General features: G+C 51.6%; 1 protein-coding gene across 1 annotated transcript in view; it reads right to left on the bottom strand.

Moving 5' to 3' along the window:
* Window positions 1-1386: 1386 nt before the first annotated feature.
* PAX5 (paired box 5) overlaps window positions 1387-13392 on the bottom strand; it is a gene marked incomplete at its 5' end in the record, with an annotated part of 206804 nt that continues 194798 nt past the window's right edge. Inside the window, one exon of the mRNA XM_009890328.1 lies at window positions 1387-1787. Within this exon, the coding sequence (XP_009888630.1) occupies window positions 1387-1787 (401 nt within the window). The remainder of the gene's footprint in view (window positions 1788-13392) is intronic.

Below are 13392 nucleotides of genomic sequence, written 5' to 3'. Positions count from 1 at the left end.
TTTCCGGCCGGCCCCAAGAGGGACCTGCTGCTGGCTAAAGCTGAGTCTGTCAGTGATGTTGGTAGCACCTCTATGGTAACATATTTAAGAAAGAGTAAAAACTGCTGTGCAACTGAAGGACTGCACCCTGTGGAAAGGACACAGGCTGGAGCAGTTCGTGAAGAACTGCAGCCTGTGCGAAGGACCCACATTGGAGATGTTCGTGAAGGATTGTCTCCCGTGGAAGGACCCCTCTCTGGAGCAGGGGAAGAGCATGAGGAGGAAGGAGTAGCAAAGTCAGCGTGTGATGAAGTGACCACAACCTTCATTCCCTGTCCCACTGCGCCACTCAGGGTGAGGACATAGAGAAGTCAGGAGTGACTGACTCACAGTTTGGTGTCAGCTGCAAACTTGCTGAGGGTACACTCTGCTCCCTCATCCAGACCATTAAGGAGGATGTTAAACAGGACTAGGCCCGGTATTGACCCCGGGGTAGACTGCTCCTTAATAGTCTCCAACTAGACTTTGTGCCATTGATTACCACCCTCAGGGCCTGGCCATTCTGCCAATTTTCAACCCAACTCACTTCCTGCTCATCCAGCTCATGCTTCAATAGCTTGTCTAAGAGGATCTTATGGGAAACAGCGTCAAAGCCTTACTGAAGTCCAGGTAGACACTACTGCTCTTCCGTCATGTGACCAGGCCAGTCACTTCTTCATAGAAGTTTAATAAGTTGGTCAAGCATGACTTTCCCCTGGTGAAGCCATGCTGACTACTCCTGATGCATTTTTTTTTGCCTGTAATGTGACTGGAAATGGTTTCTAAGATTAGCTGGTCCATCCCCTTCTCAGGGACGGAGGTGAGGCTGACCAGCTTGTGATTCCCTGAGTCCTCCTTCTTGAAGACAGGAATGATATTTGCACTCCTCCAGTCTTCATAGCACTTCTCCCCATCACCGTGATTGATCAAAGATTATTGAGAGTGGCCTTCCAATGACATCTGCCAGCTCCCTCAGCATCAGCTCCCACCAGCACTGGACCTATGTATGTTCAGTTTGCTTAAGTATTCCTCTTCCACCAAGACTGCATCTTCCTTGCTTCAGCCTTTCCCCTGGTCTCTGGGACTTGGGAATCCTGAAGGCTGGTCTTGCCAGTAAAGACTGAAGCAATTAGGCATTCAGTATCTCAGCCTTTTCCATGTCCTGTGTATCTAGGTCCTTCATCTCACTCAGCAATGGGCCTACATTTTCCCTATTCTGCCTTCTGTTTCCTATGTACTTGTTTCTTTCTTCTTGTCTTTGACATCCCTGGCCAGATTCAGTTCCATTTGGGCTTTAGCTTTCCTGCCTTTGTCCCTGGATGCTCAGACCATATCTTTATATTCATCCCATGTTACCTGTCCTTGCTTTCACCCTTTGTATGCTTCCTTTTTGTGTTTGAGTTTGGCTAGGAGCTCTTTGTTCATCCACACAGGCCTCCTGCCATTTTTGCCCATCTTTTTTCTTGTTGGGGTGGACCGCTCTTGACCTCGGAGGTGGCGATCCTTGCAGCAGTTTTCTTGGGCTCTTCTTCCCTGCAGGGCCTTATCCCACAGGGCTCTTCCAGGCAGATCTTTGAAGAGGTCAAAGTCTGTTCTCTTGAAGCCCAGGGTTTTGAGCTTGCATTTCAACCTCCTCCCTGCCTTCAGGTTCCCCAAGTCCACCATCTCATGGTTGCTGTGGCCAACACTCCCTTTGACCTTCACATTCCCAACAAACCCCTCGTTATTGTATGAGGCCCAGCAGAGCTCCTCGTTGGCTCCTCTGTCACCTGGAGGAGGAAGTTATTGTCAATGCGCTCCAGGAAGCTTTTGGATTGCTTATGTCCTTCTGTGTTGTCCCTCCAACACATATTGGAGTGGCTGAAGCCCCCACGAGGACCAGGGCCCTCAAACAAAAGCAACACTGCTCCTATCTGTCTGTAGAGGGCCTCATCAGCGTGTTCTTCCTAGTCAGGCAGCCTCTAGCAGACAGCCACTGTAGTGTCCCCTGTACATGTCCCGTCTTTAATCCTAACCTACAAGCTCTCAGTATGCGCCTATCCCCAGGAAGAGCTCCAGCTGCTCTCTCACATAAATGGCAACTCTCCCTCCTCATCTTCCTGGCCTGCCCTTCCTGAAGAGCCTGCGTTCCTCCATTGAAACACCCAGGTCATGGGAGCCATCCCACCCTGTCTCCATGATCCCCAGGAGATCATAACCCTGCAGCTGCACGCAGATCTCCAGCTTGCCAGGTTTATTCCCCACATCTCATCCATTAGTGTACATGTACTTTAGAGAGGGACCCCAGCATGCTGATTTCCCAGAAGGGTTTTGGGGGTATTTCTCCATAATGGTGCCTTGTAGGCACTGCATTGCTTTGATGTAAGTGCTGGAGGTGACACTGCTTAAAGCCCATTTGGTTTGTGTCCTGTTCCTGTCACATCACCCCATGCCCTTGGCTCATTGACCCAGCCCATCACTCCATCACAGGGCTGCTGGTTACTCTCTCCCTCCCCTGTCATTTCTAGTTTCAAGCCCTCCTTCCCAGGTCAGCCATCCTGCTGGCAAAGGTACCTTTGCTCACTTGGTGAGGTGGATCCCATCCCTCCCCAATAGATGCTGACCTGTAAATAAGGTCTCATGGTCCACCAGCACCAGTTCCACAGCCAATTATTGACTTGTCCTGTTAGTGCTCTTCTCACACCCTTTCCCCTCACTGGTAGGATTGATGATATCACCACCTGAGCCCTCATGCCCCTGACTACTCCACCAGGGCTACGTAGTCATTTTTGATACTGTCTAGGTTGCTCCTGGCAGTGTCATTGGTGGCCACATGGAAGAACATCATGGGGTAATAGCCAGAGGGTCAGACAAGCGTTGGCAATCCCTCCACAACATGTTGGAGCCAGGCCCCATGGCAGGTGGCAAAACTCTAAATGATAGATCAGGTCAGCTTCTGTCCCCCACAGCACGGGCTCACCCACTACTGTCACTCACTGCTTCTTCCCAGTGGTCTTACATGGTTTAGGGTTAGGTGGCCCAAATGTTTTGGTTAAAAGCACACCTGGCTTCTCTTCAACTTTGAGGGCCGTGAGCCTATTTTGCAGCTGTATGCTGTTAGGTGAGGCACAAACCTTCCTCTTGGTCCCAGAAGTCACCAGCATCCATCCTTCCCTTGTCCAGAGGTTTCACTTACCTTGGTAGTGGAGGTAGACACTGCCTGCTTTTCTATTCTAGGTTGAGACCGAGGATCTCCAAGCTGTTGAGTCTTAGAGCAGATGCTACTTATCTCCCTCTCATGCTGTGCAAGCTGCTCATAGCTCCAATAGGTCCACCACTTGGCAGCACAGCTCCACCAAGATGGCATACCTCCTGCAGGACAGGGGGACATTGCTCCCAGCCCCACAGCGAGCCCCAGGCGCTCCCTGCAGCCTGGGACTTGGAGGACTGCATCCAGCACCCGAAGTTCCACCTGCGTCGAAGCCCCTGCCCCGACTGGGGCAACAGGGCCGACATCTGCATCACCACCATATCTGAAACTGGTTATGGTGCTATGAATTCAGCTGAGGACCCCTTCTTTACAGCCCTCTGCACAAACCGCTGCCTCTCAGAGCTGTGCCCTGGGTCTGGCTCTTACAGAGGGCTCTGCTGAGCACCAGCAGAAGGGTGATGGATCCTCCCTAATCAGGGGCAGCTGCAACTGCTGCCCCAGGCTCCAGGCACCCTGAGTCAAGGGCAGATAGTTAGAAGCTCCTAGAGCTTTCTCGGGCCTGCAACCCTGTGGCTCCCCTTAGCTCATCCTTGCCTGACAGCAGCAGGCAGCCTTGCGTTTCTCAGGTGGTTCCCAAGCATTCCCCAAAGGTCCTGGACCTTGTCACCAGAAGGTCCAGGAGCTCCAAGAGCAGAGCCCTGAGACTGCTGCACAAACTGCAGCCTCCATTAGCTGCTGGCACACAGAGAGCTTGAGGACACTCATTTGATCATGCAGGAGACCACAGCGAGGAGGACAAGTTCTTATGGAACTAATGATCCGATAGGGCTGAGATTTGGTTTAACTGTATAATGAACCACATCAGCAAACTCACAGCATTGTGTAATTGCAGGTGAACTTCGACAATCCGCAGATGTCACCCTTACCCAGAGCCTGGCACATCACTCCCACAGCAGATCTGGTGGGACTAACCATCTGCGGGAATGAGACTGGCAGCAGTCCATCCAATTGCCCTTCCTCCTCTCCCGCCCACAGTTTGTGGGGCTATGCTATGATGTACCTGTAAGAAGAAGCATCCTTGCATGCGCGAAGCAATGTAACAGAAAAGCTGCTTTGGACTGGCGGCACCAGAATATGCTGGAAATCCTCTTGCAAAGCCCCATGCCTTCCGTGCAGTGTTGGGCATTTCACAGACCACTTCTGGTTGCCACACCAAGACACCTTCTGCCGCAATGGGAGGAGAGGGAGAAAAAATACCCCAGATCTGTGAAGCTCTCACAGCTCAGTGGCAGAAGCTCACACTTGTGTCACAGGAAGGAAGATGTGCACCTGGAGTTTATGTTCGCAGGGCACACTTGATGTTGACTCTATGTTTAATTGTTCCCAAGAACGTGGGGCTGAGTGGTCCTAGCGAGCAGTAGTAGGAAACAAACCCTTTAACACTTGAAAGTGACTGCTAGCAGACAGTTGTCTGTGTAACGACCTTCTAGACATTATATGAGTTTTCACTGCCACTGCCAGGACGGCAGTAGTGCTTACATGGATTTTGATCCCAAAACAGGGCTTGGGCCGTGAGTAAACCTCAGACTTTGGTGCAGGCTTAGTTGCCGCCAGGTTATCCATCCCAAGTGCCAAACTCTTACTGGAAAGTAAGAAAAGACATTGGGAACTTGCTGTGCTTTGTTACCAAAGTTCAGAGGTGATCTGGGTGTGGAATAGTGGCTGGATTGATCTTCTATCAAATAACTGGGGTGGTATATTTTAACGTCCCATCCAAGAGCACAACAAAAATCTCTGAGAGAAAATTCCCTTGAACCATAGCGGTTCAGCTATGGCCAGCACTGTGGTCGTGCAGCGATTTGATTTCGCAGTTGCTCTAACTCTTCTCAGAAAGACAATTACAGTATGCAAACCCCAAAGGCTGTGGTTGATTAGCTGAATGCTGTCTTCTAAATATTGTGATTAGTTTGCACATTCCACCATTTTTACAGCCACTGAAGCTGTTTTTCCTACACTTAGTGAGACACACGAGGGAGGTGCTGTTTGCTCTTGAACATACTGCTGATGGGTCTGTGGCCATCTCTGCTCCACTGGCCAGTACGCACTTACCACCTCTAGTCACGTCATGCTTTACAAGTCGGGATCGCTCACCCGAGTTCCCAAACCACTGCAATGTGCGGCCTCCATCGCTGCCAAGGGATCTGAGATCCCACCGTTTTCCATACCCCAGGATATGGAAATCCATATTCATCTTTTGATGCACTTCACACGTTGAACATAAAGTAAATGGGGAAAGCAGGCAGCACCCAAGTTGTGGCCAGCTTATCCATGTCTCAGTTAAGGTTTTGAATCAGTGTGATACCTCCCACGATTATGTTTACCATTTCTGGAAATCAGTGAAAAAAAAAGACACATGGGATTCATGAAAGAATTTGGGCTTTTTCCCCCTTGGCATTTACCTTGGCAATGCTGTGTGTAAGGATGCCTATGAAATTATACAATGGTTATGAATAAGTGTTAATTTTAAGGTTAACTAAGGATAACCTTAGTGATGAGTACCTCCTCTTAGCGGTCACAAGTGCCACAATGACAATGCAACTAGAGGGTCCAACATGCAAAGGGACCTGCATTTTACGTCCAGGCCAGCTGTGCGCAGCCTGCACAGAAGCCCTTCGCCTGCGCCGCGCGGGGGCTGAGCTCGGCACGCTCCTCCCAGCTGAACTGGTGGAAACTTGAAATAATGCAACGACAGACAGCGCTGGGCATTTGGGTTCCTACAAGAGGCATATTGCAAAGTGGTCACCAGAAAAGTTATGGTGGATTTGTTGTTCTCTCTTGCTATTCCAGAACGGCTAAAACCCGACAGCATCCCGACTTCCCGGGATTTACCTCTCTGCCGCTGTAGTAAACTAAGAGGAAGCGGGATTTCGAGTAGCACACCATGTGCTCTGGAGTGCAGATACCTCCGTTGTGGAGCACATGGTTGCCATGGGCACCCACAGGGTTTTAAATTGCGGTGCGCAGGGCTGTTACTGGCATCTTGCTAAATAAAAGGGCTTGTGCTTCCTGCCTGCCAGAAACGAAACAGGTAGGAAACAACCTTCAGCAGAGCTGCAGCAGACCCGCCTGTGGAGGGGACCCAGCTGTCCCAAGCCGACAGCATGGGGAGAACCACTGGAGATACAGAAAATCTCTCCACTGCTTCCCTTGTTTCGCTTCCTCCTAGCTATAGGCACGACTCGTGCGTGTCAAGGTGTACGGAAAGCCAAATTTCCCATGCTTGGTGGGTCACCACCCCGATGCTCAGCACCTCCCAGAGCCGCAGCTTACGAACCTCCCTTCAAGGGGATGACAATCTGTAAGGTCTGTGCGCGAGAGCACGCACACGGGGACAGCATCCGGGCACCAGCCCCAACCTCCAGAGAGCATGGCGCACTTGGGGAAAGCTCTGTTAGGGTGGCTCAGTACAGGGAAGAAGTAGGGGGATCTTTGCTCAGGGAAGAACAGATCTCTCTAGCTGCCGACACTGCTTGTCCGCCATTTTAAATTTTTTGGTGTTTGTATAATCTAATCCGGTTAATCAGACATGCACGTCCTTCCTTCTGAGTCGTTTACAAGTGCATTATGAAGTGCCCGAATGTGTCTGGTGTGTTGTCGGTACCGGGATGCCGGAAGGTTCTCCCGCGCCTCACACGGGTTCAGACTTTGCCACGCAGGCTGCCCAGTGAAAACAAAAGCTAAAGCATCACAGTAATACTTTCCAGCAACTGGGCCTGCGAGTCTGCATTCATTAACTTTTTACCTTAAACAACAAAGGATATTGGGTTTTCATGGTCCTTTCATGTGGTGGCGGAGTCAAAAGCCACAGCAGCTGAACAACCTGGAAGATGCTTCATTGTCTCGCTGCATTCAGCCCTCCTCAGGCTGCCCCCCCCCAGCTCTCCAAAGGCGAATCCAAGAAAATAATTAAAACTGTAATTTATTTATACATCTTCTGCACAGATATTTTAGATCCCGCAACCGCTGTCTTCTAATTTATGCAGGCAGTGTCCTTTACGGGCTGATTGCAAGGAGATGTATTGCAGCAGAAGCCCGTCCCGCAAGCAGAGCCGCCCCGGCGCTGGCACGGCTGAGCGATGGAGCTGCGGGGAGACAGGGGGAGACGCTGCTGGGCTCCTGCAGCCCGGAGAGCCGCTGGCAGCACGCTCTCTGAGGAGCAGAAGCAGCAGAGCCGGGCTGACGACCGAGAGAGAGCCCAGGGACGATAATTACCCTATACAGCGTAGCGTGTCTTTTCCTCGGGCTCATCCCTTAACGTGACAGGCCGGGAGGTGAGCAAGGGTCCTTCCATCCCGTTTGCTGGCGGGGATGCCTGTCTTCCCAAAGCGGGGGCTATTTTTTCACTGAATATGTAATAGCTGCCTCCACCTGGGTGACAGGCACCTCCCGTGACTCTCCGGGACGACATGACAACAGCAGAGCTGCAATTTTAATAGACTCCAAGTAGTTTTCGCAGAGCGAAGCCTTAAAAACTCCCCAAGGAGAGATCATCAAGCGGAATGGTCCCCGGTGCCGGATTTATTAGCAGGCAGGACGGGGAGGTTGATGAGCCCGCATGGCCCGGCAGACGCGCTGTCAGACAGGACTCTCCATCCCATCAGTCACCCATCGAGGGGACCGCTCCGCAGCCCCCCACGGCACCTCCGGGCAGCACCGCGCCACGGCCGCACAGCACGGCCGCCCCCAGCGCGGGGGTCCCCAGGGTCCCCGTCCGGCAGAGGAGGGGGCACGGTTGAAGCTGCACTCAGAGCCTTTCTCCCAAGAAAGGCACCGATTTCGTGTACGGGTCAGAGCCCACCCGGGCTGGCTGGGAAGACCTTGTAGATCACAGAATCACAGAATGGTTTAGGTTGGACGGGACTTTACCCTCCGAGCCGGTTTGGTGATTTTTCTTGCGCCTTTTCACCCGGGCAGTGACCTGGTGGGGCTCACGAATACGTCCAAAATAGCATTAGTGTGTTCAACGCTGACGACCTGGATTGCCTCGCCTGGGGTCTGTTGAAGCTTTTTGCAAATAAATTAATCCTATAAGCCTTTTTTTTTATTGCTGACATTTTTGCACAACGCTGCCAAGAAGAGCTGCTCAGACATCCAGAATTCCTTAAACATAGTAGAAAATTGTTTTAATTTCAGTGACGACTGCTTCAGGCTCTTACTATCAAAGCTGACCAGAAATCGATGGTTCTGCTTTACAGAAAAGGCTGAGGCTTTATGACTTTCGCTTGAGGAGGACAAAGAGCATTCTCACAACAGCAGAGCTGCCTGGTAGCCTGCTGTCTGACCGGGAAATATGAGGAGTTCAAGATCCTTCTGTCCTCGAATGGGGTGGAAGCTTCGTATCCCACAGAGCTGCTGGAAGCTCAGCCCTGCACTCAGCCGCTGCTGCCGGCGGCAGAAACCCTGCCGAAAGCCCCGAGAGCCGGGACGGATGGAAACGGCCACAGAGCCAAGTCCTGAGCCCACTGCACCCCTCCTCCTGCCAGGACCAGCAGAAGACACGGCTTCGCTCAGGCGTTCCGGGACAGAGTAAGTCTGTCTGCACAGTCCAGATGTTGAACCATCCAAGCGTCGGGAGGGTTTTCCCAAGGAAGGCTGGGAAGACTCCAATGGCAAACAAGTTTGAATTGAAATAAGAACTCCTCAGGCTTGCAAGCCCTATGAATAACTTTAATTACAGTCATTAGAGGGTAAAAATGTGAGTGTGCACATGTGTATGTGTATTTCCAGGCCCTTATTACTATGAGGCTTTCAAAACAGATGTTGAAACGTGAGATACTGAAGTGTTTGTAGCTGCAAGGGCTGCTACCTTTTTATCTTTTAAAAGGTCCCCTTTTATCTTCTTCCAGATACAATAATAGCGATGTTAAAGGACAGGAAAAAGATATTAAGAGAAAGATATTTAATTTGCAGATCTAAACACTGGAAAGTTGAAAGATACAAGACATAGAGCTATCTATGCCATAAAACAAACAACAACAAAAACCAACCCCAAAACACTAAGGCAGCCACAGCAGCAGTCTGTGATGGGAAGTACTGGGTTTCTTCCACGCACCTATGGAAATGTTTTGTGCAGAAACGAAGTCTTTCCTGGAAATCTTCACAAATAAGCATGGGTAGCCACGCAAGGCTGAGAACCTGTGCTTTCTCGGAGCTGGGAGAGATGCAGGGGCAGCGGTGGGACCGAGGTACCGCCAAACCTGCCGGCAGCCTCACGGGGGCTGGGGAGATGAAGGAGAACTGCAGCAGCAGCACTGACGGTGGCGGTTTGTGCCCGAGTTTCGTTTGCACGTTTTAGGGTTTTACTAGCTGCGCTTGCTAAATCCACAAGAAAGCTACTTGGGGACACAGCCTTTGTCACGGAGCGGGCAGGTGGCAGGTCCCTGCCCCTTTGCGACCACTGCTCAGGCATGCAGGGGCTCTGTCCCACTGCTGCTCCTCTGTCTTCCAGGGGAAGAGCATTAGACAGTATTGACTGCAAATCTGCTCCCCCTTCTCTTCTCCATCCTTCCACTTTGTCCACGAGGACGTCCATGGAGGCCGAGCACACCAATTTGAGCTCTGGGGATGTTTCCCATTACCATGTACTCTACCTGTGTGGCTCCAGCCCCGACTTTTTATGACTGTCTCTGCATGGGCTTTGCCTCCCACCAGTACAGGACGGTTGTCGTCAGCTTCAGCAAATTCCTGAAGCAGGGGGTGCTGTACCGCCAGCTCTCCACGCTGTCCAGCCTCTCTGCACTGCACGGGCACGACGACAGACAGCCTCAGCCCTGCGTCTGGTGGGGTCTGGATGCTCAAAGCACTCACAGCTGACGAGGGGCACTGCAAGGGCAAGAATTCGCTCTCTCACGCTTGAACAACCCAAAGACGAGGTGCTGGATGGAGACTCTGGAAGGTCCTCATTGCTCAGTTTTGAAGCCAGTGGTGAGACACGCTGGCAGGGGTGACCGCACTTGTGGTGGGGTTTTCGGGAATGCGCCCGGGCAGGCAGGACTTGGTCAGGCCCATCCTGCCCGGCTGGCTGGAAGCACTCCGACAGCAGCGTGGGAGCTCCGGCGCTGGCGGGAGCCGAGCACCCTCCTGGGAGGATTTACTGGTGGCACCGGAGCGCGCCAGGCACATGTGAGCCCCGAGATGGAAGAGGGGGGGACACCCAGCCCGGGGCTCCTCCTGTCCCCCCCCATCTGCTGTGGCTGCTCTGACCTCGCTGGGCGCCTCGGAACCACCCGCCATCCCCGCCGTCCCGCAGCCCCCGGGGCTGTCAGGGCACTCATCGCGGGCAGAGCAAGGAGAGCGGGGAGCGCAGGCAGGGCAGGCAGCACAGGCAGGGCAGGCAGTGCAGGCAGGGCAGGGAGCGTCGGGGAGACTTGGGGGCTGTGAGCAGGAAGAGGTGACCCCCGACCATGCTGAGAGCTGTAGGGGCAACAGCACGGTTGAAGCAAACAAACTAAAACCCACCCGGTTTCTCATCTTCCCCACGGTTTTACCACAAACCTGTTTTACCCTTTTATGTTTTCACGGCATCTTTCAGCGACGGAAGAGGCGCAGGCTGGCGGTGCCCGTGCATGGGGGGGGGTGGACACAGAGACCGTGAGCGGGGGATGTGGGAATCCCGGTGTCTGTCCCCACCGTGAGCTCGGGCAACCCTGGGCTCGGCGCTTCTTCTGCTGTAACCTGAAAATCGGGAGCAGTCTTGCTCTCTCGGCCTTTGTATCTATTGAATATTTAAGGAGGGTCTCTTATTAGCTATGGCTGGGTAGACTCGACAACAGGTATACAGTTTTTTTAGGGTCCAATATGTCATTCTGGGGCACAAATTACATAGAATATAAACCTCTGCCTAAAAAAAAGAAGAAATAAAGTCATTTTCCTTAGAATAAAAACAAATTTTTCCCCAAATAAATCCAAAGCCTCCATCATTTTACACAGTTTCTGTTCAATAATCACAAACTGAATGTATAAATTTATTTCTGAAACATCAGAAGCCCAATATATGCAAATAGTGGTTGCTCTGTTATCTGGGAATGCTCATTTCCCATGTTTTGCTTCCTGACCTTTTAAAGAAAAACGCAAGTGGTTGTATTTTAATTGTGTTTATGACTCCTGCAAATTTAAACAGGATTAATGGCTGTCTTTGCTCCATCTGGCAGAGAACCTGCCAGGAACATGCAGGGGTATTGCTCTTTCTCCTTCTAGCGGCCAGTGCCATCTTTTGATCAAGGAGACATTTTTTAACATGACTGGACTAATATTTCCACTTTTCTCTTTGAACTGTTCTTGAAAGCAACACCACTGGGCTTTTTCAAAAGCTTGTGAAGCGACGCGGCATGCTGACGACAAGAACACAGTTTGCCTTTAATTTACGTCTGACGGTTATAAAGAACCTTGTCGCGGTCTCTGCAAGAATAGAAATCACCCTCCTGGGGAATGCTCCTGTTCTGAGCCCCTGTATTCTCATCCAAGGGTGAACCTCGCGCTAGCACTGGGTGGTTGTTCAAGTACACGTTCAAGTAATACATTTGGCCAATGTAGCAATGTAAGTCTGGGAAAACAGTAACACGCCTCGGATTAAGAGGTATTTCCAACTAAATAAAGTGACAACAACAAACTCTCCAGCGTTACAAGTGGCAAAATCCAACGTACAGGCAGAATGACTTCACGGGACCCTCCGCTGAAGTTGAGTGAAAGTTTAATCATGAAGGGTGCTAGGTGACTAGAAACCCTATAATTTACAGCAGAAGCGCAGGAGTGCTGTTTGCACGATTCCAAGCTTCAGAGAGCGTGGACCTGCAAAGGACCACTTCTGCCTCTGCTCCTGCAGACATCCCCCGTTTTCTGTCCACTTGTGCCGCCCCTCGCAGAGAGCGCCGGGGTAAGCGGGTCTGCAGTGTCCGGAGCAGGCGCGTGCCACCTCTGTTGCTCCCCTCCAGCAGGGATTTCGCATGAAGAAGCCCCTCATTTTTCCAACCGTGCTCGCTGTCCCGATGCTGCTGTGTCCACCGCTCGTGCCTCCAGCAAGCCACGGCGCCTTCCCAAAGCTGGTCCTGCTGCGGCTCCCCCGAGCACCGTCCGGGGGAAGGAGGGGAGCGGGGCCAGCGCCGCAGCCCGTCAGGGTCACGGGGATACGGGAACCCTCTTCATGGCGGGGCGGAGAGGAGAGCTCAGGGGTGGAGCAAGGGCTCGTCTTCTAGAAGCATCATCCCTCTGTTGGAAGCTAATCTGGATGAAGGCTGGGCATGGATTTAGAACACAGGGGCTCTCTCTGAAGGACTCGGTGCTGAGAACTCTTGTGTTCACTATGATGCAGAGATAAATCTAAGAAGCTGCTCAAACTCTGACATTCAAAAAGTTGCAGTATTTACAGGCCAAAAGGAAACCAAATAACCTAACCCTTGCCCCAAAATAGTCTTCACGCTGAAGAGTGGGAACCTGATGCTTCCAGGCAGATGTGGTCATGCCTGCTCCTGGAGGTGGCAGGGTCGCTCACCAAATTTGGAAAGCAATCACTTCCTTGCCTGTCCACAAAGGCAGGGAAATAAGCCAAAGCAGTAGCACCAGGGAAGCGCGTAGCAGCTAACGCAGCACGAATGATAACCGCAGGGCTGCTTCTCGGAGAGTCAGCAGGACCCGGTGTAACACTCAGGGTAGTTGCTCAAAGACCTGATTTCTCTGGGCCGGGTATTTGTAATCAAAGCCTGAACACCTCAGGGTCATACTGCACATTAGTACTTTTCTGTTGCCTATGTTGTTCCTCCGCTCTAATTAAGGAGCTCACGTTTGAAGACAATTAAGGAAACACTGCTTGGTGATACACAGGTGAGGATACCTGTAGGCTCACGCACACTTTTTATGACACAGATTTGTCTTCTGTCTTCTGCGTTAGTTGCTCATCAGCTCACGTCCCACCGTCCTATCAGTTTCCTCATTTTCACTTGTGCATTGACAAAACCTTTCCCAAGTGGAGGAGGGGGGGAAAGACCACGAACAGGAAACACTTCTCATCACTTCTCTTCACTTAGTATTGTCCATTTGATTTCATGGGCTTGTGGCATTATACAAATTAAGACCATCAGCTCCCTAATCAATCAGCAATGTCTCCCCTTCCCCTAATATCCCCTCCTGCC

Source organism: Charadrius vociferus, unplaced genomic scaffold, assembly GCF_000708025.1.
Source record: "Charadrius vociferus isolate BGI_N301 unplaced genomic scaffold, ASM70802v2 scaffold1608, whole genome shotgun sequence".
Lineage (NCBI taxonomy): Eukaryota > Metazoa > Chordata > Aves > Charadriiformes > Charadriidae > Charadrius > Charadrius vociferus.
Note: the sequence above shows the minus strand (reverse complement) of the source record. Positions and strands in the feature narration are given on the sequence as shown.